Genomic DNA, 26,592 nt, shown 5'->3' with positions numbered 1-26,592 from the left:
AAATCATGACTGTAGTGGAAAAAGCGAATAAGGAAGTGTTATTTACCCACTCTCATAACACAAAAGTAGGGGTCACCCAATGAAATTAAGAGACGGCAGGTTTAAAACAAACAAAAGGAAGTATAGCTTCACACAACGCACAGTCGATCTGTGGAACTCATTGCCAGAGGACGTTGTGAAGGCCAAGACTATAACAGGGTTCAAAAAAGAACTAGATAAGTTCATGGAGGATAGGTCCATCAATGGCTATTAGCCAGGATGGGCAGAGATGCCCCCAGGCTCTGTTTGCCAGAAGCTGGGAATGGGTGACAGGGGATGGATCACTTGATGATTATCTGTTCTGTTCTTTCCCTCTGGGGCACCTGGCACTGGCCACTGTCGGTAGACAGAATACTGGGCTAGATGGACCTTGCGTTTGAGCCAGTCTGGCTATTCTTATGTTGTGTCATGTCTGAATGAGAGTCGGCTCCTCGGAGCTGCTCATGTGTCCCCTTGGGCCTCCCAAGCACGTGTGAAGCGCCCATGTCCGTCCATCCCAGAGCTCTTCATTTCAGGCCCCTAGGAGTCAAGTGAGCTGCTTCTTTCCACCAGCTTGGGAAAGGCCTGAAGCAGCAGAGCCCCCAGGGTCTCTAGACCGCTGCCCCTATGGCCATGTGTGGGGCAGCTGGATGGGGTGGCATCCCCCTGGCCGTAGGCATGGGTGGGGTTGGAGGGCTGGTGCGTCTGGCTGCTGAGCTGTGTGAGCTCTCCCCGTCTCTCCCCAGGCGAGAAGCCCTGCCAATGCCTGATCTGTGGCAAGGCCTTCACGCAGGCCAGCTCCCTCATCGCCCACGTGCGCCAGCACACTGGAGAGAAACCCTACGTGTGTGAGCGCTGCGGCAAGAGGTGAGCCCCCCCCCCCCCCTTCCCAAGCGCCTGGCTGGGCCCCGCCTCCCTCCCAGGCAGCCCTGGATCTTAGCCCAATAAATACAGGAATGGGGCTCAATTCTTGCAGCCCCATCGGGATCCCCTGCTGCCCACGTGTGCTCCTGCTTCCCTGCAGCCTGGGCCTCTCGCCCGCTGCACAGGATCCAGCTCCGGCCTGGCAGAGGCACAGTTACTTTCGTTGGTTTGGTGCTTTCTTTTCCTTATGGTCCCGGGGAGGAGCGGGGTGAGCGCCCGACTAGTCCGGGGGACTCGCCAGTGAAGCACATGAGCTGCTGTGCCCAGCTGAGGATGATGGGAGGGGTCTGCCAGCCTGGTGCCAAGGGACTGCTTCCATTCCCAGGGAGTGCCCGCAGTGGGGGAGATCACAGCTCTGTGGTTGGGCCCAGGCTCTCTGGGAGCTGGTCTCCTCTCAGCCCCGCTGGTACCCCTTGGTCCTGAGATCAGCTGCGGGGTTGGGCTGCATATGGCAGGGGACGCAGGCTAAGGGTTCTCAGTGGGGCTCTTAGCTCCGAGGGACTAACCTTCAGAGCACAGCCCAGGCCCATCTCTGCTTGTGCCAGGACACGTGGCACTTGGCACTGGACAAAGTGCAGAGTGGGGCAGGGTCGGGGGGGCATGATTTTGCCATTTCTTAGCCTGGCCCATGCTTGACTGCGTGTTGTCAGAATGATTCTCTGTCCAGGGCTGGGGATTTTTATGATGGGGCTCCACATTCGGGGGCCATTTGATGAACTTATGCCGTCCCTTTCTGGTTTAAAGGGGCAGGGATGGCGGTGGGAACCTGGAGGCACAAGGTGCCCACCTGCCGAATGCTCCCAGCCGTTGCAGGGCTGCACTGGGTCAGCTCAGTGAAGAGGCTGTGGGCTCTGAGCCAGGCCTTCTCTCTGCTTTCAGGGGAGGCCAATGTGTCAGACTGATCTCTGTGCTGGGGTCCTCAGACTGCACCCAGCTCCCTCGGCTCCCCACTAGCGGCCTACCCCTTCCTCCCCACTAGGTTCGTCCAGTCCAGTCAGCTGGCCAACCACATCCGTCACCACGACAACATCCGACCGCACAAATGCAACGTGTGCAACAAGGCCTTCGTGAATGTGGGCGACCTCTCCAAGCACATCATCATCCACACCGGTGGGTCCCGCCTCCCCCTTCCGGCAGACACAGCTTCTTCCCCCACCTGGGAACTGCTGGGCCCCGCAACCTGGAAATCCCATGGGGAGAAGACCCTTCTTGCTGGGCACCAGAGAATCATGTCCCACTCGTTAGCAGCTCTGCCCCCGCACAGCCATGGGGAGATACCATGGGTCAGAGCCAGGCAAACGCTGGGTTGGGAGAGGGAGGGGAGGGGGATCCCGGCAGTCCTGCTCCTCACCCGTGTTTGGGGTCTTGATTATTCTGTGCCCTTGAAATGACCCTGGCGTCCATCCAACAGGCTGTGACCGATCCCCCGGCCCTGCCCCTTATCCGCCTCCATCCCCCCTCCTGTAGCGTTTCCCTGCAGAGCTAACCCAGGCCGGGGCTTGGTTCCGTGCAGGAGAGAAGCCGTTCCTCTGCGACAAGTGTGGCCGTGGCTTCAACCGCGTGGACAACCTGCGCTCCCACGTGAAAACCGTGCACCAGGGCAAGGCCGGCATCAAGATCCTGGAGCCGGAGGAAGGCGATGAGGTCAACATCGTCACCGTGGCCTCAGACGACATGGTCACCTTAGCCACGGAGGCGCTGGCAGCCACAGCGGTCACGCAGCTGACAGGTGAGCCTGGGAGTCTCCCTGCACCGTTAGCAGAGCGGGAGCCGCCCTCCCTGCTCTGGGCGTGGGGCGGGAGGGGCCTGCTGCACCAAAGGGAAACCTGGCTGGGGCTCTCCGAGGCTCTCGCCTCCCCCTGGGGACCCAGGGCCCTTCCCCTTCTCGGTCTCTGGCTCAAGTCTGCTGCACTGTAGAGCATGGCTGGGGGTCGTCACCATCTGAACACAGCTCGGCTGCCCTGTAGGTCCCATGGCCAGTTCACCCCCCGTGTTGGCACTAACTGCCCGCCTGTCGGCAGGCTCAGCAGCAGCCAAAGTCAGAACCGCCTGCCGAGGGAGTCCCCCTCTCGCTTCTAGGGCTGGCTCCATGCTCGTTGGCATGAGGCAGGACACCCGCCCTGCTGCTGCACCAGCTGCCCCTGCTCTCTAGGCTTGTGGAGCTGTCCCCTTCCGCCAGCACCGGAATGGAACAGGGGTCTGGACTGGCAGGGACTGGACTGCGCCTGTGGGCCCCACGTGGGCTGTTGAGCTAGATCAGCCGGCAGCCTGGCCGGAGAAGGGGGTGGCTGAGCACCGAGGTTCATTCAGGCCAAGTCACCCTCCTTCTCCCCTCCCGAAACTGCAGTGGTCCCTGTGACGGCCGCCGTGACGGCAGACGAGACCGAAGCACTTAAGGCAGAGATAACCAAGGCTGTGAAGCAGGTGCAGGAAGCAGGTGAGGAGCAGCTGAAGGGCTGCGTTCTGGGGGAGGGGAGATGCCAGTCTGTGCACACGGGGGGGTCCCTATTCCTGAGCCTATAGGGGGCATTTCCCGGCCACATACCGATTGTTCCAAGCGGAGCAAACCTGGGACCTGCTTCAGCCCCAGAGAGGAGATGCTGAACTCCAGTGGTCCAGTGGCGTTCTAGGAACAGCCCACACATTTGGGGAGCGTCCGTCAATGCACCCTCCCCACGCTAGCCGGGAGCCTCCGGGCTGACTCACTGCAGGGGTTTGCAGGGCTCCCTTTGTTCTCGGAGCAGGTCCTCGCGGCTGTTCTCACTGATGCAGGGCTTAATCCTCCAGCACAGAGATTCCTGATCCCTCTGCAACATCCTTCCGCCTTCACCTTGCGTCTCCAGCCCCTCTCTGCTGGCCCAGCTCGTGCCGGGAGGCAGCCGCAGTTATTTCCCTGCTGAGCTTAGCAAAGTGAAGGCAGCTGTTTGCAGAGCTGGGGTGACACAGAGCCGCACGCGGGCAGTTAAAGGATCAGAAGACTCAGGGTTCTCCACTCTCCTGTCCACTAGGGCCATGGGGATGGGGTCCAGAGCAGAGCAAGTTGGTGCCTTCTGCCCTTGGAGTCTAGGCTTGACGGTGATGGGGGCTGGGCGACACTTTGGGCTGCACAGGATCCTCACAGGGTTTTTAACAGGGGAGGGGGGCCAAGCAACACAGCACTCCTGCTGTCTGGCTCGTGGGGAACCCTGGCCTCTGGTTGGCTGGTTTGAACACGCTCCTCAGTCCTTCCATCCCTGCTAACTGTTTAGCCCATCCCCTGGGGACTGGGCAGGGTGGTTCCCTAGAGATTTCCAGGGCTATGGCCGGTCTAGTGTGTAAAGAACTCAGCCCTTTGGGTCCCTCCTGCACTCCCTGCATGGGGACTTTTCCCCCGGTGGGTGGATTTCTTCATGAGAGGGTCATGCTGTGTGTGAGCAGGGGCAGGGTCCCAGCCCTGGCTCCCAGGGCATCTGTCCATTTGCACGGCCTTTGGGTGAGTCACTTCCCCCCTTCATTACAGATCCCAACACCCAGATCCTCTACGCCTGCGACTCGTGCGGGGAGAAGTTCCTGGATGCCAACAGCCTGGCCCAGCATGTGCGGATCCACACGGCGCAGGCCCTGGTGATGTTCCAGGCGGACACGGACTTTTACCAGCAGTACGGAGCCGCCACCACGTGGCAGGCTGAGCAGGTGATCCAGTCAGGGGAGCTGCTCTTCCGAGCCCGCGATGGGGCGGAGGTGCAGACCCCCATGGCTGAAGAGTGCCAGAACCCTACAGAGTGAATCAGCAGCACCCGGGCCAGTCAGGATGCCCCCGGGAGTGGGAACCAGGAGAGGAGACTGATCATGCTACAGCATTTGGCTACTAATGGTCTGAAAAAGAAGCAGGAGCCCACATGGGGGCGCTGCCGAGTCAGCTGCTGGTCACGTCCTGACCAGTTATTTAAAGACAACTCCATGGAATGATGTAAAAAATGTATTTCTGTAATGAGAGAAATCACACTAAGTTGTGTAATATCTAGAGAAAAATAAATCCCTTATTTTCTAAATCCTATTTAAAACCGACCCCCCTCCCCGGCCTACTGGTGCTGTCTCTGCTTTCTGCCTTTTGCACTCAAACCTCCCTGAGCACTTGGGGTGAGCTATAAAGCTACACTTCCGCTTCCAGCCTTGGGCAAAGCCAGGCGAACCCCGTGGCCAGGGACTGAGCCATGTGCTGTGGCCCGGGGCTGTTCTGAGACTGCTGGATGTTACCGGGTATTTCTGGCCTAACGAAGGGGGATTGTAGGGTGAGAACTGTACAAAAGCTCTCTGCTTGGGTGACTAGAGTTGGCTCAGCTTCACTGCAGCATAGCTGGGCTGAGGGAAGCTTGCACAGCCCGAGAAGACGCTGGCCAGACAGAACTTCATCCCCATCTGCTGCCCACAAGCTCATTCAGTGCCGTGACACCTCCCATGGAGCCAGTTTCAGGCCCATCGGATTGAAGGGCCGTCTAGGGGAGCCCCTGCTGCTGCGCCTTAGAATCGTAGAAATGTGGGGCTGGGAGGGACCTCGATAGGCCATCTAGTCCAGCCTCTGCACTGCTGCGGGACAAGTATCATCTAGACCAGTGGTTCTCAACCTCTCTACCATTGTGGGCCACATATACAACCCTCTGTGTGTTATGTGGGCCACATCCACACAATATATATACTATCTGTATGGCCCTGAGGATGTCACATGGACCACAGCTGTGTGCTGATTGGGCTACCTGCAGGCCGTGGGTTGAGAACCACTGATCTAGCCCATCCCTGACTGGGGTTTGCTTTCCTGTTCTTAAAACCCTCCAGCGATGGGGATTCCACATCGTCCCTCGGTGATTTGTACCTGTGGGTCACTGGCCCTACGAACGGGGCCTCGGGCAAGACAGGAAGAGCTGATCACAAGGCAGTTAAATGGTGGGGGGCTGAGCTAATTCATGGAATGAGAAACAGTGGAGAGGCCCTGGGGGAGCAGGGCGAGAGGGGGAACCAGCTGCTCGGCTGGCCCCCTCCCTGTGCAGTCACATTCGCTCTGGCCAGTGACACTTGTTCAAGGACTCAGCCGCTAAGGCGAGGTACAGTGCGAAGAGCGACCTGTCCGAGAGCCCAGGAAGGGGAAGGACGTTGTTATAGAACAGCTCAGTCTGGGAGCGACGGCAGTGGGATGTCGCTCCGGAGCTATAGGGAGGCTGGTGCTGGGCTGTGTCCACCCTGGATATTGCAGGTTCTGAAACCTGCTCCTGTGGGAGCTGTCTCAGCACAGGGGCCCCAGGTAAGATTGGGCCCTGCAGCTTGGCCTCCTCTCCAGCTGCTTCCCCAAGGTGGGCGCTGGCAGCATTCGCTGCCTCCACCTGGGCTGTGGAATTTCATGCTGCAGGCCCATAGAGTCAGCACTTTCCCCCAGTAGGAAACCAGCTCCCCCTACTCCATGCCCACCAGCCACACTTGATACCTACCTGCTCTCCAAGGGGTTCTGCCCAATCAGCCTGCAGCCCCCTGGCAGACCGCTCCCATGATGGGGATTTCACGGGCGGGGCTCTGCCAGCCCCAGCTTCAACTCTGCCAGCCCCAGCAAGGGCATGTGGCCGGCTGGGAGGGTTTCTGCACAAACGCAACCGCTGGCCCTGGCAGCTGGAGGGAGACGTATTAGCAGCAACATATGTTCCCAGTGCACCACTCCTCCCAAAGGGGCCAGGACGGGCACAGGGACGGTCTCTGTACAGTGCAGAATGGGTTCCTGGGCCATGGATGTGGCCCCTGCTCTCAGGCACAGCACCACGTGTGCATGAGCAATGGGGGACATTGTCTGGCACCCACAGGAGCCCAGAGTCCACTAAGGCCGTGCAAGGGCCAGTAAGCACGGACACCAAGGGCAAAGTGGGACCCTGGCTCCTTAGTAGTTTCCCATCCCCCACCTAGTTTGACCCCACTGAGCTGGTCAGCTAGTGTAGGAGGCTCAGTATCACGGGTGGGCAAAGCTGGGTTGGCGGCTCTCAGCATTTCAGCCTTGCTGGTCTGGCCTGTCACCTCCCCCAGTGAGTGGTGTTGGCAGGGAGCAGTTTGCACCAAACAACTGACCTGCCTGTGGCCAAGGTGCCAATCCCCAACCTGCCAGCTCTTCTCTGCAAGCCATTCCAGACACAGTGCCTGCAGTTCCCTGTCTGTCCAGTAGGCTGCAGTACAGCACATGCGATCCCACTGCTGGGTCCAACCTCAGAGAGGGGCTAAATCGCAGGAACCTGATGCTACAACCGCAAATCTGGGTGCGGGGAGCAAAGCCAGGTCTATTACTGGAGTAAAGGCTGTGGCAGCAGGGGGCTGGCTGTGGTCCAGGCACTCATGGGGACGTGATGCAGTGAAGAGAGAAGCCATCAGGGGCATGCCTGTGGTTATCTGCACCGAGCTGTACAGGTTTCAGAGTAGCAGCCGTGTTAGTCTGTATTTGCAAAAAGAAAAGGAGTACTTGTGGCACCTTAGAGACTAACAAATTTATTCGAGCATAAACTTTCGTGAGCTACAGCTCACTTCATCAGATGCATTTGGTGGAACTCTAGTCCAAGATCAGCAGTTTGTAGGATGGGCTGAAGCAGGCTGGCGCCTCATCTGCCATGACCTGGGGAGGGGGGTTCCACGGTTGTCAGCAGACGTAACAGCTGCTGCAAAGGTCAATTGGAGATTGGGGGGGAAGGTAAGTGCTAGGGTGCAACCCGCCATTAAGGCGCTGGGCCCTGGCTGCAGAGGCAGGGGAGGGAAGGTGTTGAGGCAAACTTGGCCTGTAGGATTGGACCCTGTGGGGCCTGGCTCACATGGGTGGGCTGCTCTGCCCCATGGGGCTCCAGTGGGCTACGGCTGCTATTGGCTCTGGCCCACGCACCTGTCAGTGGGCAGAGGAGACCTGGTGAAGGGCAGGGACGTGCCCAGGAACACGCAAGCTGGCCAGAGCAGAGCAAGGCGCTGCACATGGGGGTTGCTGATGAGGATCCTAACCACTGACTGCACCATTCAGCCTCCCTCCGCTGCAGGGCTAAGGTAAGACACCTCCACAGGGCCCTGGCCGGGGTCGGGGGACTGAGAAAGAGCTTGGTCAGGGCCATGAGCAGGGCAGTGGGCTGAGAGCCCAGCCCCGGCCAGAACTGTAGCACCCCTCAGCTTTTGGCCCTGCCCCCAAACACATGAGCCAAAAACCAGACAGGTGGCAACCCTATTGAGCCAGCCTAACAGCCCTGGTGCAGACACGCTGGCAACTCAGCCGTTGTTCAAAAGTTCTCCAAAGCCCCGGCAGCGGGGCGCTGTCACACAGAGCCCCCCACTTAGCTGCTCTAGGGCATTAAGTCCCTCAGCATTAACTCAACCGTCTTCATTCTGGCAGAAACGAGTGAGGATTTTATTTTTTTCACAACTAGCTCCCAGCCCAGTCCCACCTCACTCAGAGTCAGGTCACATGAACTGCCCAGAGTTGGCACCGGGCACTTTGCAGTCTGGGTAAGAGGGTGGCTGGGATTGGGAACTATCAGGGAAGCAGCTTTAATTCAGCTCCAGTAAAATCCTTCATCATTCCAGCTATTTTAAAAAGCCAACACAAGCAACCCCATTAGGGTGGCTAGGAAGATGTATCAAGCAACTGTGGGAATTAAGCCTTTGATCTTCTGTCTATAGGGGGTGGGGGTGGGGGCAGCTTTCCAGACAGATCATGTCTCAGCCCTATGAACAAATCTCTTTTGAGCCCTGTAGCTGAGAGACGCTCCCCTCCCCGCAGCGGAACCAGCTGGTATTTGTGGGATGTACATTTTGCAGCCTAAGTAGATTAGCCATGCTTTTTTACAGGACAAGTCCAAGGCATCTAGGGATTTTGCTGTTCCGAGTATTGACTAGGGACTCTCGCTCTCATACACAAATTGCAGTTGGACCCTAATCACATGCAGGCAGGGCTAGGGGAAACAATGGCCCAATCACTCCGAAGAGCAGCTGCATGGAGCACTGGTTTTGGAACGATTCTCACTAAACCAATATCCACAAGGCAGATCAGAGGAGCTACTGGACTGGCCAATCCTGTTCTCTTAGGGACGCGCTGTTATTCCTAGGCATTTAAATGCAGCCATGAGGGGATCACCTAGGAACTAAGACAGGCAGCTCACTGCTCAGTGGATTTTATGGGAGCTCTCTGGCCAACTGGACCTTTTCAAGCTCGCTGGAAGGTTGATGACACCCACAAAAACTGATGTACAAATTTCTATTTAATTCCAGTGTAAAACTGACCAAAACCAGCCCTGGGATCGCTGCCCAGGGCATTACGGTCTTGCTGTATAGGGAGAGCAAACCCCAGTGGCTGCGAGCTACGTTCTGAGTGGCAGCAGGTCGGGTAAGCCATAGTGCAAGGTGCGAGGGGTTGGTAGATGTAATGGAAGGGCTTTTTCCATCTTGCTGGGTGAAATTTGCCCTGCTCCAGCAGGCCCCTGCACTGCTGCTGTCTGCAGCTCCTTGGGGCAGGACCTCTCTCTTTTCTGGGGCAATGCAGAGTCTAGCCCAAGGGAGTCCTGGTCCACAACTGCAGCTCTTCGCTGCTACTTCAATAGCTGTAAGACTCACCGACATCGCCCGCTGGCCTGGATTTTCACAAGCGCCTCCTTCCCCTTTTCAAAGAGCACCCTAATGAACTCCTGCTGGCACCGAGGCCCGAGAAGATTCTTCCCAGTGCTTTCACTGAAAAGATCCAGCAGCTGGAACAAGGAAGAGGCTGATTAGCAGCAAAGCCCAGGGTGAGCTAATGCTCAGGGACCCATTGCTGCTTTGCAGCAGCTCAGCGCAATCATCTCTGACGGGGTCTGTCAAGGGATTCTGGGGGTCTGATTAGGGCCGTGCTGTCCCTGAAAGCAGGAAAAGCCAATGGCCCTGTTGGAGAGACAGGTGTCTCCAAGGCCCATCTAGGAGCTGACACTTCACCAGAATCATATCAGGGGAATCCACTCTGCTGAGCAAGAGAAACAGCATGCTGGAGAAAGGGGCTTGGGAGAAAGGGGACCTTGCCCGGCCTCAACCTGGCACATTTTAAACAAGGATCTCAAAGCACTTTATATCCACTGCTATTCATTGAGCAGGGCTTGCACCTTCCCGTTACCACACACCCTCCTTGTAAGACAATATGTGGAATGGTGCACAGCAAAGGACAGCACATGTAAGAGGACACATGGGGTCAAACCAGGTCAGGAGTCAAAGCTAGTTCAGCAGAGGATAAGAAGATGGTAGGAGCAGAGCCTTGCATTGCTGGATCACAATCATAATCCACAGCATGGCTGAAGGGGGGCCAGCATGAGGCCTATGCAGTGGGTTTAAGTGATGCATGGGCCTAGCTCCGGCCTAGGACAGACATATGCGTGGCTGTCTTGGGCCAGCCGTTCTCGAACCCAATGAGCTGGGACACTAGCCAACATTTCAAAGAGGAGGGGTTTTTAAAAAAGCAAAGCCAAGATTTTACATTTAAAAAAAAGTACATAGAATATTCAGTTGCCCCTTGAAGTGTTTCTGTATCTAATTTAGAGGATAAATTCAATCTTCACGTGGGATACAAAGGAATTTTAATCCTGATGCAAATGTAAACTTCTCCATAGCTCTGGCTTCCTCCATTATCCACACCCCCTTCCCCCTCCCCCCCCAACTCCCAGCTTAACCATAGCATCAAATTGCAATTTCTCCAAATTCCTTTATAGGGATTATCTTGAATCAGGTTCTTTTTTCCCTTGGGTGCGAGTTAAAAATCACAAATCACTGAGCTTCTGTGTTCAGGGAGCCAAGTCCCTGGCTGCCTGTGCAGTCAGGGTCAAAGTCTCGGGTTCCTTCTGTTTTCTAAGGAGAAACCAAATCCCAACCCCGCTTGTCTGCTGGGTTTCAACAAACAAAACACCTTTAACTTCCTCTTTGATCAGGCCCAGACCCAGGGGAAAGTCCCAAACAGGCTTTGAGCAAATCAAGTCTTTGGAACCTTCAGATCAGAGAGCTTTAAAAACAGCTGAACAGCCTTTAAACAAACTATTGTCATCGGCAGAGTTGTGGAGCTGTCCCTCCCAGGAGGTTAGAGAGACAGGATGGGTGGGGTAAAAATCTTTTATTGGACCCACCTCTGGTGGTGAGAGAGAGAAGTTGGAGGCTTGTCTGTCCCCACAACAGCCGTGGGTTCAATGAAATATCACCTCAGCCATCTTGTCTCTCCAGGATAGTAATATCAGTTAAGGGGGCAGGGGATTTTTTTGTATGATGTTTTTATACCAGCAACAGTCCTCGGGCAGATGCAATTATACCGGTTTAAAAATCCTTTTACCAGTGTAGTTTATTTCATTCAGGGAACTGGTATAAGTTAGAGTAGCAAAATCACATGTATGCTAGAAATTGGCCAATTAGCTATATGGCAACCTTCATAGCATAGACCAGGCTTTCCTCTTCCCTTTACCCCTCCACGCTGGTTTCCTACAGGTCTAGTGGCCTCCAGCTGTTTCTGGGTCCTTTGCTGCCCAGAACTCTTGCTTGGAATCCTGGGGCTTTCTAACCCCCCCCCCCCCGCCCCATGCTCTTGGCTCCTAAGTGGGCAGGAGACAGCTGTCAGTCACGTCACCGAATTCATGAATGGAAGGCGCTTGGCTACTCTGGTGTGAGCGCGGTTCAAGTACCTCAGCACAACAGAAGGTACCCCCTCACACCTACCCCTAGGCCACAGCCTCTCTCAGTACTGCAGCCTGCTGATATTACACCCACTAGAGCAGTAGTACTCAAACTTTTGTACTGGTGACCCCTTTCACATAGCAAGCCTCTGAGTGCAACCCCCTTTATAAATTAAAAACATTTTTATATATTTAACACCATTATAAATGCCAGAGGAAAAGCAGGGTTTGGGGTGCAAGAAAGTACATGAAAGCTGTATGGCCCACAGCCCATAATATTGTGTTTGGCTAGAGAAAACAGCAGGTCACAGACCATCCAGGGAGTGTGGCAATTCCCACAGCCCCTCTCCCCTCTGCACAACAGATACTCCACTTCCTCTTGTTAAACCCAATTATGGTTTTAAAAGGGCTGGTGAATCCCAGACGCACCTGTGCATGCGGCAGGGTTCACACATCAGCCACATTCCCTCAGCCGTGCACCGGTTCTGGCTACAGGATCTTTCCGTGCAACAGCCACAGCAGGAAAGCTCAGTCTCAAGAATTCTCAGCAAGGGGCTCAGCATAGCAACACTGCCAGATGCAGAGATGCATGAATGGGCAGAGTCACAAAGCACCTCTAGCCACTTCTGCCCCGAATATCAGCCAGCCAGCTAGCCCTTTGGCAGCGGTTTAGTTCCCAAGCAGAGGAGACTGGGAAACTGGCTACTTCTAAGGGCTCTGTCTAAAGTGGATAATGCAACGTAACTCACGTCTCTGCTGCCAGTTTCCCACCAAAAGCTTGAGCTAAGAACCTGCAGCAGGTGCGGTGAAATATGGTCAGTTTCAACCAGAAGTGCATGACAGCAGTGGGCCAAGGGAAGAACCAGGGTGCAGGCACGGGGACGGCCTGAAGGGAGGAAGTAGGCTGGCTTGGGAGAAGGATTGGGTTTAAGGAGAGAAAATAGAGGAATTTAACACAGAATTTGGGGTAGGACAGGAGAGAAAGTAGGTACTCAAGTGGGAGTATTTTAATCCCTCCAAGGAATGCAAGCTCTGTCATGCGTATGCCAAGTGCAGTGCTGCATTACTATCAGACAGGCTCTAGTCACATGCTACCTCTGTGATGGTGGGTGTTCCCGGCCCCGCTTTCTACCAGGCCATCCCAGCACATGGATTTCCCACTCCAGGGATCACTGTGTTTCACTCAGTTCCCAGGCTAGGTTTAAAGAATCCGTCTTTTTATGCTTGTTGTCCATGGTGACTGCGGACTGGCAAAAGACATGTTGCCTACCCGTAGGCCGAGGTCATTTAAACATCTGCTCTTCTCCCCAGATTCCTGTCTTGGGCATTGGTGGCACCTGGGCCACCCCTGTCCTCTACCTGTGCCCTGTGGCACATAGTTAGCTCTCCTGTGGACTGTAAATCTTTAGTCTAACTAAAGTCCTTGGGCTTTATAGAGATATCAGATTAAATTTAATAGCCTATAATATAGAGGTAAGACTAGACGTAATGGTCCTTTCTGGCCTTGAATGCTATGAAACCATAAAGGGCAGTATCTGCCTCATTTCTCAGCAAAGGTTTGATAGTAGCCACTTTAGTGAGGTCTCCTGATTCCATGATCTTTACAGTATTATAGCACGTTCAATAGTACATGATAAAATCTAGTAATTTAAACCAAACTAAGGCTCCACGCCTATGACTGAACCCAATGGAGTTATTCCTATAGGATCAGGGCTTAGTGTTATCAAACTAAACAGGGTACATTTCTCCTGTACATACAAAGTACATTGATTGTAAGCTCTTCAGGGCAGGAGGGGGTCTGTATTTTGTGCCTTGTACAATGTTAACACTATCAGTGCTTCAGAGGTGCTACATAATTTGTAATGGATAATCCAATTTTTGAACAGTGTGCTCCTTTTGCAAGATGCAGTCCTGCACACTGGGCCTCCCAGTCATTTGGGGGAATGAGCAAGCTACTGAGAATAGTATTAAGTGCACTAGCAATGGCACAGTGGTGCTGCGAGAGTGAAAGGGGGCACGAAGAAGTGAATATTCATCTGAACGTGTTTACCTGCTTGTTACACACAAAACTACTACTTCTACACACAGCACCCAAGAAACTGGAGAAAAAACCATATACCTGTCTGCTTTCCTCCTGTTTGCTTTGTACATGTGACAGCACTGTGTGTATGGTCACTTTCACTGCTTCTCCTGTTTAGGCATCTGCCCCTGCTTGTGGAGGTCTTTCAGACAGCGACAAGGGTTGAAAACCATTTTTGAAAACTAAGGAAAATGTGATTGCAAAACCACAAATTGTCACAGGGTACTCGGGCCGATCACACTGAAAATAGTTTTTAGCAAAAAGTATTAACTGATTTCAAGCTGACTGTAGTACTTCAAAAGGAATTTGGGTTTCTCATTATGAAATGTTGCTGTAATTATCTCAGGATGTTTTGGATCACATCAGGAAAGCATTATTGTATGACATCCAATATACCTTGGCTTGCAAATGAGATTTCTGGTATTTATTAGGTTGCCGACTGAAGCATTCTGGGACCTCTTCTACCTAAGGAGACACTTTCAGTTGAGCAGTGCCCTGGGATTGCTTTTTGACTGGGAAGCAGAGTACAAACTTTGTCCCCTCTCTATCACATCTGCAGGAGGTGAAAGATAGCTGACTGCATTTCCCCTCTCTCCTGAGGGTCCTTGGGGGTGAGAGAAAGGATAAATCTGGAAGCAGAACCGAATAGATCCAGTGCCCGACACCCTTGCTGGAAAATTTGAGCCAACAATTTGCAAATGGTTGGCAATGACCACCTACACGGTAGCCCGTCTATCTGCTTTGGCGGTGAATCATGTTATGTTTGGTAGGGCCAGATCATCTTGTGGATGTGTCACCCCTGCCTCGGACCCCTCTTGTTCTAGAGCACTTTCGGCATGAGTAGCTGGGATTGTCTCGTCTGCTAGCCTCCTGCGGGGCTTGGCAGGGTCGTCTTTGCTTCATCTGAGGAATTAGCCACTGCTTTATTCATTGGATCCCCAAATGCTTTGACACTACACTCCCTTTCGCCTGGGCATCTGTGTCCAGTTGCAAAGCCACCTATGCTGACAGGTAACAGCATGTTGGAGCCCCTGGTTCTTGCTGATTCGTGAAAGGCATCCCAAGAAGAGAGTCGGAAATAAAGGGAGATATTTCTGAGCATGGCCTCCAACAGAGGCATTTCCAGTATTTGAAGGATAGGCCATCCGTACAGGCCAGTACTGCTTAGGCTAAGCATGTGGATGCATCAAGAGCTCTCAGGGATGTGGAGGAAGCCCAAGTTTCTCCTAAGTGTTGTGTCCTACCTATGCAGCCCTTTGGTATCACTATGTCCTTAACTAAGTACATCATTGTCACACTGGCTTTTGGGAAACAAAATCTGAACAGGACTAGTGCACCTGGTAACACTTCTTAGCCACCTGGCTCTTCCGCTTTCCTGGGAACTCCCCTTTTCTCCTTGACCACATCCACTGTGGCCGAGTCCAGATGAATTCCAAGTTCCACGTTTTATCCCGAGGGCTACTACGAGGTGGTGTCATTGCTCTTCTCAGCTGCCGCCTTCTCTCTGACCAAGAGGGTCCTCAGGAGGGGACTGTGAACTAGATACTCTCCTCTGAAGCATGGATTCAAAGAATTCCAACTGGAGTTTTTCCTGCTATTTCTGCTTCCTGTTCGGAATCTGAAAGTTGTCCCTCCTCCCAGGGAGAGACAGACTTCTGGGCCTGCAGGATCTGGATTTGTGCTTCGTGCCCCTTCCTGGAGTATCAGCATCAGAAGACAAACAGATGGAGATGAAGGACTTCTGTATCTGGGTTTAGCCTTTCTGAGTACTGCAATCTTTCTAGGGGTCTTTGTTTTTCCGATGAAGACATGGCACAAGCCCAATGACCACAGGAACTGGTACCTGCTCCTCCTTCCCTTCTCTCTACTTTGCCCCATGGATGCTTGCCGTCAGATTCTCACAAGATCTCTTGCTGGGAGAGCTAAGGGGTCTCTTGACTGGGGGGGAACCAGATATCCTGGTCCTGACCCATCTGCTGCCCAGCTTTGAATCCCTTGCCTGCCCTTCCTGAGAGGAAGGCTTTGACCAAGTGTGCACAAAGGGACTATCTCTGGAGAAAAATTGCTGTCAGGTCTGGGTCCATGATGGTAAATCCTAGGATTCAACACACTCTTGACTCCGCTGCTCAGGTGAAAACTTCCCAGAGAGATCAAGCTCCAGAGGTGTGAAGTTCTGGAACAGCCTTCCAAGGGGAGCAGTGGGGGCACAAAACCTAACTGGCTTCAAGACTGAGCTTGGTAAGTTTATGGAGATGAGTTTGCCTGCAATGGCATATAGCCAACCTGCAACTGCTAGTAGCAAATATCCTCAATGATCAGTGATGGGAGGCTAGAAGGGAGGCTCTGAGTTATTACAGAGAATTCTTTCCCAGCTGTCTGGCTGGTGGGTTTGTCTATGTGCTCAGGACAACGGATAGCCATATTTGGGGTTGAGAAGGAATTTTTCCCTGGGTCAGATCAGCAGAGATCCTGGGGTGTTTTTTTTTCCCCTTCCTCTGCAGCATAGAGCATGGGCCACTTGCAGGTTTAAAACTAGTGTAAGCGGTGCATTCTCTGCAACTTTAAGTCTTTAAATCATGATTTAAGGACTTCAGTGACTCAGCCAGAGGTTAGGAATCTGTTACAGGAGTGAGTGAGAGGTTCTGTGGCCTGCAGTCTGCAGGAGTTCGGACTAGATGATCACGATGGTCTCTTCTGATCTGAGTCTATATGCTGGGACTGAACACTGGAGGGGAAGCCCCATGTCAGTGGGGTGGGAACACAGGGGCTGAGGTAACCCATGCACAAACTAGTAGCATGCTGCAGGGGAAGCCCATAGGGGTTCAGTGCTGTCTGGCCCCTGAATCCCTTTGAGTCCTCTTCAGCCTTTTCTGCTTCTTGAAGAGGAGAGGGAAGGATGGGAGGGGCTGCGTGGGCTACAGTTGGAGCCACACTCACACATGCTGCATGTGTGTTGTCCCATTCCTCAGAAGGGGAGCCTTCCCCCCCCCCTTTGTTTTGGGAGAAGGAACTGAAGCCTGCTTCAGGACTCTGTTCTTGCAGGTCTGGGTCTAGATTTGCTGCTCCTAGTTTGGCAAAGGGACTCCATCAAGGTCCCTGGCCCAGCTGAGATGTGCAGGGCTCCTGATCACAGAATAGGCAGAGATCCCATCCAGGCACTCCACAAGTGGGGTGGAGCAGATAGCACACATCTGTGCCTTTGCTTTCTCCTCCATGCTGCACTCTGCAAGGGAGAGCAAGGCCACCAATGAGGTCTCTGCAGAAGAGAGGAACTGGACCATTAAATCCTCAGCATGGGGAAGGCTGGAGAAGGCAAACTTAAAGCCAAAACCTCTTTCTTCTCTTTATAATGCTTTTGCTAGTAAGGTCCAAGAAAGCTTTCTGCAGTTGTTGAGGCAGAACAAAAAGCCAGCAGGCTCCTTAGTGTAGCTGGCCATGCCCTCTTCTATCAGTGACTTACAGGTCTGGTTCTGCCTCGTTAGCTGCCTGCACACCAATAGTCCATCGACTAACAAATCTGAGGCTCATGTAGATTTAAAAATCCACATTTTATAGGTGATAAACTGAGGCACAAAGACAGTTGTCTTGCCCAAGGTCACCCAAGAAACCTGCAGCAGAGCAGGGAATTGAAGCAGGGTCTCCAGAGCCCCAGACTATCATCATAATCACTGGGCCATCCTTCTTCGCTCCTCCATGAGCCAGGAAGCACCAAGCAGGATTTCAGACACAGGAAAAATAAAATTTTAAAGAGCTCAGTTAAAATTTATTCCTGTGCTGAACACTCATCACCACCTGGTTATTGGGAGATTTAGCACATAAATCTATGCTTAACTCAAAGGAGAAGCAAGCTCCCTTTATCGTTTTTAAAGCAGACAAAACTGGAGCAGGCAATGGCAGTCCAGTTTGCATTTGTGGGCTGCTAACCATGTAATGTGATCTTTTTCATAGCACTGGCTGCAATGCTCTCCACTGATTTTCCTTTTTAAACTGACCACAAAGTTTAAAGGAAGACTCCAGCACTTAATGATGGATCTCTTAGAGAACTACAGAATCGTTGAAAGACATTTGTGAAACTGCTTGCACAAGTCTGTCACTTGTCTGCATTTCCATTCTGTGGAATTGCTGTCTCACACTGGGACTGCTGTTGTAAAGAGACTTCCCAGGAAGGGCTACTGATGCTAAGTAGGCATCAGAGAAGCAATGTCCCCACTAGCAAAGTGTTGACAGAAGTTCTATTTTTTTTTTTTATTTGAGTTAACATTAAGAGTTGTTTAATCATTTAAAACATGGTCTGGGTTAATTTAACAGCCGGCTTTAAAGACACCTTCCCTGCTTGATGCTTAAATACAATTCAACACTTTCTTTTAGTGCTTTCTTTTTAATAAGATGTCATGATTAAAATGTCTTTTATATCACACCGGAGTTTTCCTTTAATAAGACCAGTTCAGCTGAGGTTCGTCACATTGGAGAGAATCCAAACGGGCAGTTTCTTACTGATTGGTTTCAAATTGTTTCACAAATAGGAAGCCACATATAAATCTCATCACTGAAATCAGTTGCCCCAGCAGCCACTTTCCACTTAGGCCTTCATTCTGCAATTGGACACAGCCCCCACCAACCCAGTGCAGTTGGATCCAATGGCAGGATCGGAACCCTCAGCATCAGCTGTTTAAACCGCTAAGGACTTTCTAGCTCCAACTCCCGACACAAGTCTTCAAACGTATTTCAGTGATGTGTTCTGAACACACACAAGATACAGTTGCTTAAAACAAACCAAGGCTTTTCTTAGAACATGCTCATTTGTGCTGTTGAAGGTTTTGTAGTTTATTCTGTGTATCAAAATTAAAAGTGCCTTCGACATTACCCAGAAAAAAACCCATACTTTGGAGTTTTACAAATATTTACACCACAAAAAACAAAGGCTGAAGTTTGATTTGATCTTTGATAAAATTCTTTTTTTAAAACAAGAAACTCACCAACAAAAAAAAAAAATTTAAAAAAAGCTCTTATGTACAAACACTTGGGAAACAGCAAACATCCACTGTAGGGGACGTGGCTTATTAGCAATGCTGGCTGGCCCAAACTTGCACACAAATTTTCAATCTCCTTGTGTTCTCCCTCCCCTTCTGGAGCAACTGATGGATCACATCCAGGCTCAACATGTTTTGTATTTTTTAATAAAGTTTGTAATCCAATGGACACACAAAACAAAACTGCGCTGAGAAAACAGTTCCATAAATTAATAAGTGTTAGGGTAGGAGGAGGAAGGAGGGTAAAAAGTCTTTGTACAAGTGTATAACACTTCCACTTATTGTGAGACGAGGGACAAGGAAAGGTAATGTTTAAATGAAGCGCACTTACAAATGAGTGACAATACAAAGTCTGAGTATGAAAATAAGATTTTCTCTGAAAACACATTTTTGGCACAGATTAAAAAAAAATGTATGTTGTGGGGATTTGATTTTTTTAAAGTCAGTATTATATATATTTATATATATTATATATATATATTTATATATACACACACACACACACGCCTATTCAGTTCTGCATATCCCACCAGGAAGGAAAATAGCTCTCCCTTTTGTTTTATTTTTTTCAGTGTAAACTGTACATCCCAGATGAAGAGAAGATGACTGCAGCAGAGGGAAGTGGAGGAGAGGAAGGGTCACATCCAAAAAAAAAAAAAAAAAAAAAGATAATGTGTGAAATGATCCTTGACCCACAGATTTCAGCAGAAGTTCCCAGGTCCTGCGTTTAGTCCACAACGCATGTTAATGTGTGTCAAGACATCCATAACGTCACAGCATGTCTTCAACTGTGCAAAGGTCCAAGTCACTAATTTAGTGCAAAGGCAGTTCAGGTTCTTTTTTTTTTTTCTTTTCTTTTTTGATAAAAAATATAGCCATCCTTTATTTTCCCCAAAAGGAGGCACAGAAACCCAATACCAGTCCGCCTGTTGAGTGCATCAGTTGTCCATAACCTAAAGCAATATGTAAACATACAAGGTAGCAAAATCACTACCCAGCAACAGTTTGATCGAGGCCGGTTAGGGCAGGAGGCTGGTAGTCTGGCAGCATTTTCTTGTGTCATTAATTTCTCTCTCTCTTTTTTGCTGCAGGGCCTTGGAAAAGTCAGTAACCAATAAACAGCTCATACCGATGCGATGACAATCATAAGGTGAGGAGAGATGTTGGAGATGCTGGCTAGGAGATCTGGAGCGAGACGGGACAGGTGGCTTTCAGAAAATTCACAGGGTGGGAATATCTGCAGAACATAGGCAGGCTGGGAAAGAATGAAAAAATAAAGACAAGGATGAAAAAACAGCTAGGAACCCCTATATTTATTTGTTTTTCCCTGTGAGCTCACTGGCAAGACCCAGACAACTTATTTGGCACCACAATGAGGAAATCCTACCAAGCAATGCCAAATTTAGAAGGTGAACTGTGAATCGCAAATAGTGTGACATAGGAAGCTTTGGCTTTTAAAAGCTTATATCCATTTTAAAAAAAGCCACCTTAAATGCAGTCCTTACTTCCCTCTCTTTGCTGGATCTTTAGAGGACCTAGGTTGTGATATCACACAGTGATATTACCTGAGCTGCAGCTCTTCATCCCTAAAACTGAGCTTCAGACATTCTAGGAATCAATATCACCCATCAGTCTTAGGCTGTCTTCACTAGCTGTACTGCTGGAACACTTCTTTGTAGACACTCACTACTATGGTGGGAGAGTTATCCCATCACTGTTGTTAATCCACCTCCCCAAGAAGCAGAAGTTGGAAGAATGTGTCCACTGATCTATTGACCTAGCACTGGCTACACCAGGGGTAAGGTCAGCTTAACTACATCGCTCAGAGGATGTTTCACATCCCTGAGTGACATAGCTAAGTGAGCTGTAGCTCACGAAAGCTTATGCTCAAATAAATTTGTTAGTCTCTAAGGTGCCACAAGTACTCCTCTTCTTTTTGCTAACTTTTTAGTGTAAACCTGACCTCAGTTGGTGGAGGATGGGGGAAGAGATATGAGAAGTTGCAGCTTAAGGTTACAGAGCCTTCTGTAAAGTGATCAAAAACTGGGACACTGGTGGCAACATTTTCTAGGTTTGCAGAATAGTCACACAAAAGGGCATTTTTTGAAAGCACTTGCTCACACTGCTAAGGCCAGCTTCTGACAGTAGCAACACATGTCTCAGAGGGGAGGATTTTTTCCCAGTAACTGAGTGTCTGAATGGGTTTATCACGAAACACTAAGCAAGTGTCGTTGATATTCATTTTGAACAAAGGAGCAGCTATATGTCTATATTTATCCGACTTTCCTCTTCCACATTGTTCAAACTGAACACTCATTCTAATGGACTGTTTGTTCCTGTTAAACACAGAGCAAATCTAACTCAGTGCAGCAATATGTCTAGAATAAGCGTTTTGTAGTTATACAAAACAAACTTTTTGATTGATGTAATGAACAACATATTTCAGGTGTCCTGAAAAAAAAAGTTCCTGGGACATCACATGAAAAACAGGGAAGTGAGGACTTCAGATTTCTAATGTTCAAAAAGAGCAAAGATCGGTTTTGTTTTTTAAAAAAAACCCAGAAATTTATGAATCAAAGCAGCATGAAAGGGCAAAACAAATTTTTCTTTTGTCTTAGCAGTTCACCATTAAGAATTAAATGATTTACTCCATTATATTTTCACTAAAGAAATAAGAGGCTAGCATTTCACATGCTAATTCTTTCCAAGACACAAGCATGCACCTTGACACTAAACACAGAAGAATTGTTTTGGTTTATATCCCATAACTATATAATGATGTCATTTTAATTTCATTTTTAACTGCAAAGTTTCACTGTTTCCATGCAAATACCTGATTAGAGCCAGGGTTGGGAACATTGATGATTCCTGCAGCTTGTTTAGCCTGCAGGTAGCTGATGAATGCAGCCTTAAGTGACTCAGTCTGATTCACTACATCTTCCTGGTCTCGTCCACAAGGCAAGGCCAGTAATAGGCAGTAATCACTCTCCACCTAGGAAGAAAAGAGGACAATTAACAGTCAAGCATTTGCTAGGGACATGCCTGTTCTTGACACACATTCATTATCTTTAAACCTTTATTGGAAAATCCTTTCTTTGAACTCCTGGGGAATTAACTGGCTGTGGGTGTTGTGAAAGGCCACTGTAGACTTCTCAGCCAATTGAATAAATAGGAGAAGAGACTATGGAAACTTCTCAGCTTCCAATGTACAAACCTAACATCTTCCACTTCCCATGTTACTTACACACTTCTGAACTAGTAAAAGTCTGTTACATTGGCAAAGACAAGTTAGTTACAAGTACTCTTAAGGGTAATGTCTGACAATTGCCATTCTACCTTTCCGTAGAATGCAGAGTAACGTAAGAGGTGTTTGATCCCAAATCCACACCACTCCCTCACCTGAGCTAAGTGAAGACTAGACACCCATTAAGGTTTGCATTTAATCCTTATGTCAAAGGAGACATACTTGCCCCTAGCAATATTTCAGAGGCCCCATCACTTACTGCAGACCACAAAGCAGTATGAATATTACCCCTTACCATCATTCTGCGTGCCACACCTTCCAACTGCGAAGCCTCCAGTCGCATGCGCTGAGCAATTCTTAGTGGAGGTCCTCCTTCAGGTGCTGGCAGGGACCGGTGCGCCAAGACGTTGTTACCAGAGACAAAGTGGAGCTGAACTGCAGCTGTGTCATTCTTTAGAGCCAAAAGGCCCTGCCACACGATTGGGTATTTCTGAAAATAAATGATGAAAAAATCTTAATACAAACAAATGAAGGAGTAAAATAAAGATATAATGAAACATTGACAGGAAAGTGCTTCTACTTGTATTCAAAAGTGATCTTAATTGTGAGGCAAATCACATCTGTGCTGCTCATATGCTTTCAGCAGCAATTATGACACCAAGTATAGTGTTTTAAGAATGCAGTACATTTAATGCCTTCTCATAGTTGGTTCCCAGCAAGGACTGATTTGGGCCACATCCTGCCAAATTATCAGTGCAACCCTTATTTCTTCACAGTAGCAACTTGTCTGTCTATTCAAGATCCCCATTACCTTAATATCGGAGACCCCAAAAACTAATATATTTACCCTCATAGACGTCCTGTGCAGCAGGACACTATATTACCCTCTTGTTACAAAAAGAAAAGGAGTACTTGTGGCACCTTAGAGACGAACAAATTTATTAGAGCATAAGCTTTCGTAAGCTACAGCTCACTTCATCGGATGGATTTGGTGGAAAAAACAGAGGAGAGATTTATATACACACACAGAGAACATGAAACGATGGGTTTATCATACACACTGTAAGGAGAGTGATCACTTAAGATAAGCCATCACCAGCAGCAGGGGGGGAAAGGAGGAAAACCTTTCATGGTGACAAGCAAGGTAGGCTAATTCCAGCAGTTAACAAGAATATCAGAGGAACAGTGGGGGGTGGGGTGGGGGGGAGAAATACCATGGGGAAACAGTTTTACTTTGTGTAATGACTCATCCATTCCCAGTCTCTATTCAAGCCTAAGTTAATTGCATCCAGTTTGCAAATTAATTCCAATTCAGCAGTCTCTCGTTGGAGTCTGTTTTTGAAGCTTTTTTGTTGAAGTATAGCCACTCTTAGGTCTGTGATCGAGTGACCAAAGAGATTGAAGTGTTCTCCAACTGGTTTTTGAATGTTATAATTCTTGACGTCTGATTTGTGTCCATTCATTCTTTTACGTAGAGACTGTCCAGTTTGGCCAATGTACATGGCAGAGGGGCATTGCTGGCACACGATGGCATATATCACATTGGTAGATGCGCAGGTGAACGAGCCTCTGATAGTGTGGCTGATGTGATTAGGCCCTATGATGGTATCCCCTGAATAGATATGTGGACAGAGTTGGCAACGGGCTTTGTTGCAAGGATAGGTTCCTGGGTTATTGGTTCTGTTGTGTGGTGTGTGGTTGCTGGTGAGTATTTGCTTCAGATTGGGGGGTTGTCTGTAAGCAAGGACTGGCCTGTCTCCCAAGATCTGTGAGAGTGATGGGTCGTCCTTCAGGATAGGTTGTAGATCCTTGATGATGCGTTGGGGAGGTTTTAGTTGGGGGCTGAAGGTGATGGCTAGTGGCGTTCTGTTTTCTTTGTTGGGCCTGTCCTGTAGTAGGTGACTTCTGGGTACTCTTCTGGCTCTGTCAATCTGTTTCTTCACTTCAGCAGGTGGGTATTGTAGTTGTAGGAATGCATGATAGAGAACTTGTAGGTGTTTGTCTCTGTCTGAGGGGTTGGAGCAAATGCGGTTATATCGTAGAGCTTGGCTGTAGACAATGGATCGAGTGGTATGATCTGGATGAAAGCTAGAGGCATGTAGGTAGGAATAGCGGTCAGTAGGTTTCCGATATAGGGTGGTGTTTATGTGACCATCGCTTATTAGCACCGTAGTGTCCAGGAAGTGGATCTCTTGTGTGGACTGGTCCAGGCTGAGTTTGATGGTGGGATGGAAATTGTTGAAATCATGGTGGAATTCCTCAAGAGCTTCTTTTCCATGGGTCCAGATGATGAAGATGTCATCAATGTAGCGCAAGCAGAGTAGGGGCATTGGGGGACAAGAGCTGAGGAAGCGTTCTAAGTCAGCCATAAAAATGTTGGCATACTGTGGGGCCATGCGGGTACCCATCGCAGTGCCGCTGATTTGAAGGTATACATTGTCACCAAATGTGTCAATCTCTCTGGTCACTCGATCACAGACCTAAGAGTGGCTATCCTTCAACAAAAAAGCTTCAAAAACAGATTCCAATGAGAGACTGCTGAATTGGAATTAATTTGCAAACTGGATACAATTAACTTAGGCTTGAATAGAGACTGAGAATGGATGAGTCATTACACAAAGTAAAACTATGTTTCCCCATGGTATTTCTCCCCCCCACCCCACCCCCCACTGTTCCTCTGATATTCTTGTTAACTGCTGGAATTAGCCTACCTTGCTTGTCACCATGAAAGGTTTTCCTCCTTCCCCCCCCCCCCGCTGCTGGTGATGGCTTATCTTAAGTGATCACTCTCCTTACAGTGTGTATGATAAACCCATTGTTTCATGTTCTCTGTGTGTGTATATAAATCTCTCCTCTGTTTTTTCCACCAAATGCATCCGATGAAGTGAGCTGTAGCTCACGAAAGCTTATGGTCTAATAAATTTGTTCGTCTCTAAGGTGCCACAAGTACTCCTTTTCTTTTTGCGAATACAGACTAACACGGCTGCTACTCTGAAACCTCTTGTTACACTTAGTCTCTCTGTGCTCAGTTCCCTAGTGACTTGCCCAAGGTCAAACAAGTCTGTGGCTGAGCAGGGCCTTGAACCTGGATCTCATGATTCCCAGGTTGGCGCTCCAACCACATCACCATCCTTCCTCTACCAACCTCTCTTTCCTCCTCATGCTCCAGAACCTAATATTTTTTTAAATAAATCATCTCTAGCCTTCATGGTTTGCAAAGATAATATTCCAAAATGTGAACAGAATGGAAAACAAGGCAGTGATGCCTGCCTGAGTCTGTAGACAGTCAAACACTAACTCAGACTCTCAAACTCTTCTCATTCATCTCAATGAGGTGGTAACTCTTATCACTGGACTCTAGGAACATCCATATAAATGGCAACATTGTTAACTAATTTCACTAGTGATAGAAGTACCTAAGAAAGTGGAGGGATGGTCACATTATGAAGAGCTGCACTACCTAATGTGAGTGGCACACTACATTTTGGTGTCACAAGTGGGAGGAGCTTGGCAGAATACTACTACTTATTTTTCCCCTTGGCCTAGTCCTGGTTCAGGCATTAAAAAAAAAAAAAAAAAACAAGCAGCAGACAGCAGCTCAAGGAGAAAGAAAAAGAGTGATACTTACTGTTAGAAGCTGAACCATATCCACAGGTCTCTGAGAAACAGAGTGAGGAGATGGATCTTGTATTAGAGCAGACTGAGGTTCGGAGCGAGACAATGGCAGCCCCAGTGGGGCCCCAGGGCCCGAAGTTGTAGGGATAAACAAAGATTGCTTCTGAACTGCCTGAGGCTGGTGAGGTGATGGAAGCTCCTGTTTCATTGAAATGGCAACAGGGGAAGGATAGGAAGTCTGGCCCGTATCTGCCTGTGCCCTCTGAAGATGTACATGAGGGTCTATCTGTGCTGTATGCCTATTTACAGTGGTGTGGTGGGTTTGTTCAGGTCCTGCTGCCTGTGACCCCTTGGAGTCCTGGGAAATCTGAGGAGTTTTGCTGCGCACTGGCTGACTGGTATGAGAATGTTCACCTTCTGGCAGACCCTACAAAGCAATGATGGGAGAGAAAGGGAAAACTTTGGAGAATTCATGAATGGCACAAAACTTTTTCATTTAACAATTAGACTGTTGGGAAACGGTCAAATGATTTCTCATGCTTAAATCCTTCTAGACAGCTATTTGGCTCTCAGTATGTTCCCTATCACTGTAGTATCTGACTTCCTCACACCTGTTAATAAATTTATCCTCACCACAGTAATGGGAGTTATCACCAGTATTTTATAGATGAAGGAGGAGAAACACAGACTATCAATCACAGCTGGAAACTGAATCGAGACCTCCCAAGTCCCAATTCAGGACCTCAAACTGCAGGACCACAACATCCACCCAACTAGGTATGGATATCTCACTCACTCCCATGCTATTGGTCTTTATAATACAGTAATTGCTGGAGAGGAAAATAGCTACAAGTGAAATTAACTCAAACAATGTTCCAGCTTGCCTATGTCAGGAATTGTTCCTCTTAAATCACTACACCTAGGAATTTACAAATAGGTTTCAGGCACTCCCAGAATGGAGCCCTGTTATGATAAAAAAATAAATTAGGGGATCCTCCCCCTTAATTCCTTCCCAGTAGCTTCAAAAAG

At 49.5% G+C, this 26,592-nt stretch overlaps 2 protein-coding genes across 14 annotated transcripts in view; one reads left to right on the top strand and one right to left on the bottom strand.

Annotated features, from left to right (window-relative positions):
* The window catches only part of ZBTB17 (zinc finger and BTB domain containing 17), a 37,223-nt gene extending 32,245 nt beyond the window's left edge, over window positions 1-4,978 (top strand). For all 5 annotated transcript variants that reach the window (XM_038377013.2, XM_043499907.1, XM_038377012.2 and 2 more), the window contains 5 exons: window positions 765-885; window positions 1,922-2,052; window positions 2,456-2,671; window positions 3,290-3,379; window positions 4,442-4,978. In XM_038377013.2, coding sequence (XP_038232941.1) covers window positions 765-885; window positions 1,922-2,052; window positions 2,456-2,671; window positions 3,290-3,379; window positions 4,442-4,707 — 824 coding nt within the window. In that variant the 3' untranslated portion in view covers window positions 4,708-4,978. The remainder of the gene's footprint in view (window positions 1-764; window positions 886-1,921; window positions 2,053-2,455; window positions 2,672-3,289; window positions 3,380-4,441) is intronic.
* A 13,851-nt stretch (window positions 4,979-18,829) lies between these two features.
* SPEN (spen family transcriptional repressor) overlaps window positions 18,830-26,592 on the bottom strand; it is a 113,165-nt gene continuing 105,402 nt past the window's right edge. For 8 of the 9 annotated variants that reach the window (XM_043499765.1, XM_038377218.2, XM_038377219.2 and 5 more), the window contains 4 exons: window positions 25,577-25,990; window positions 22,244-22,438; window positions 21,538-21,696; window positions 18,830-19,959 (listed from right to left, as the gene is read on the bottom strand). In XM_043499765.1, the coding sequence (XP_043355700.1) occupies window positions 19,828-19,959; window positions 21,538-21,696; window positions 22,244-22,438; window positions 25,577-25,990 (900 nt within the window). In that variant the 3' untranslated portion in view covers window positions 18,830-19,827. Of the gene's footprint in view, window positions 19,960-21,537; window positions 21,697-22,243; window positions 22,834-24,946; window positions 25,991-26,592 lie in introns of those variants that run through there. The other variant, XR_006276285.1, reaches the window with a different exon arrangement.

This window comes from Dermochelys coriacea, chromosome 18, assembly GCF_009764565.3.
Source record: "Dermochelys coriacea isolate rDerCor1 chromosome 18, rDerCor1.pri.v4, whole genome shotgun sequence".
Classification (NCBI taxonomy): domain Eukaryota; kingdom Metazoa; phylum Chordata; order Testudines; family Dermochelyidae; genus Dermochelys; species Dermochelys coriacea.
This window is presented reverse-complemented; position numbering and strand designations above follow the sequence as displayed.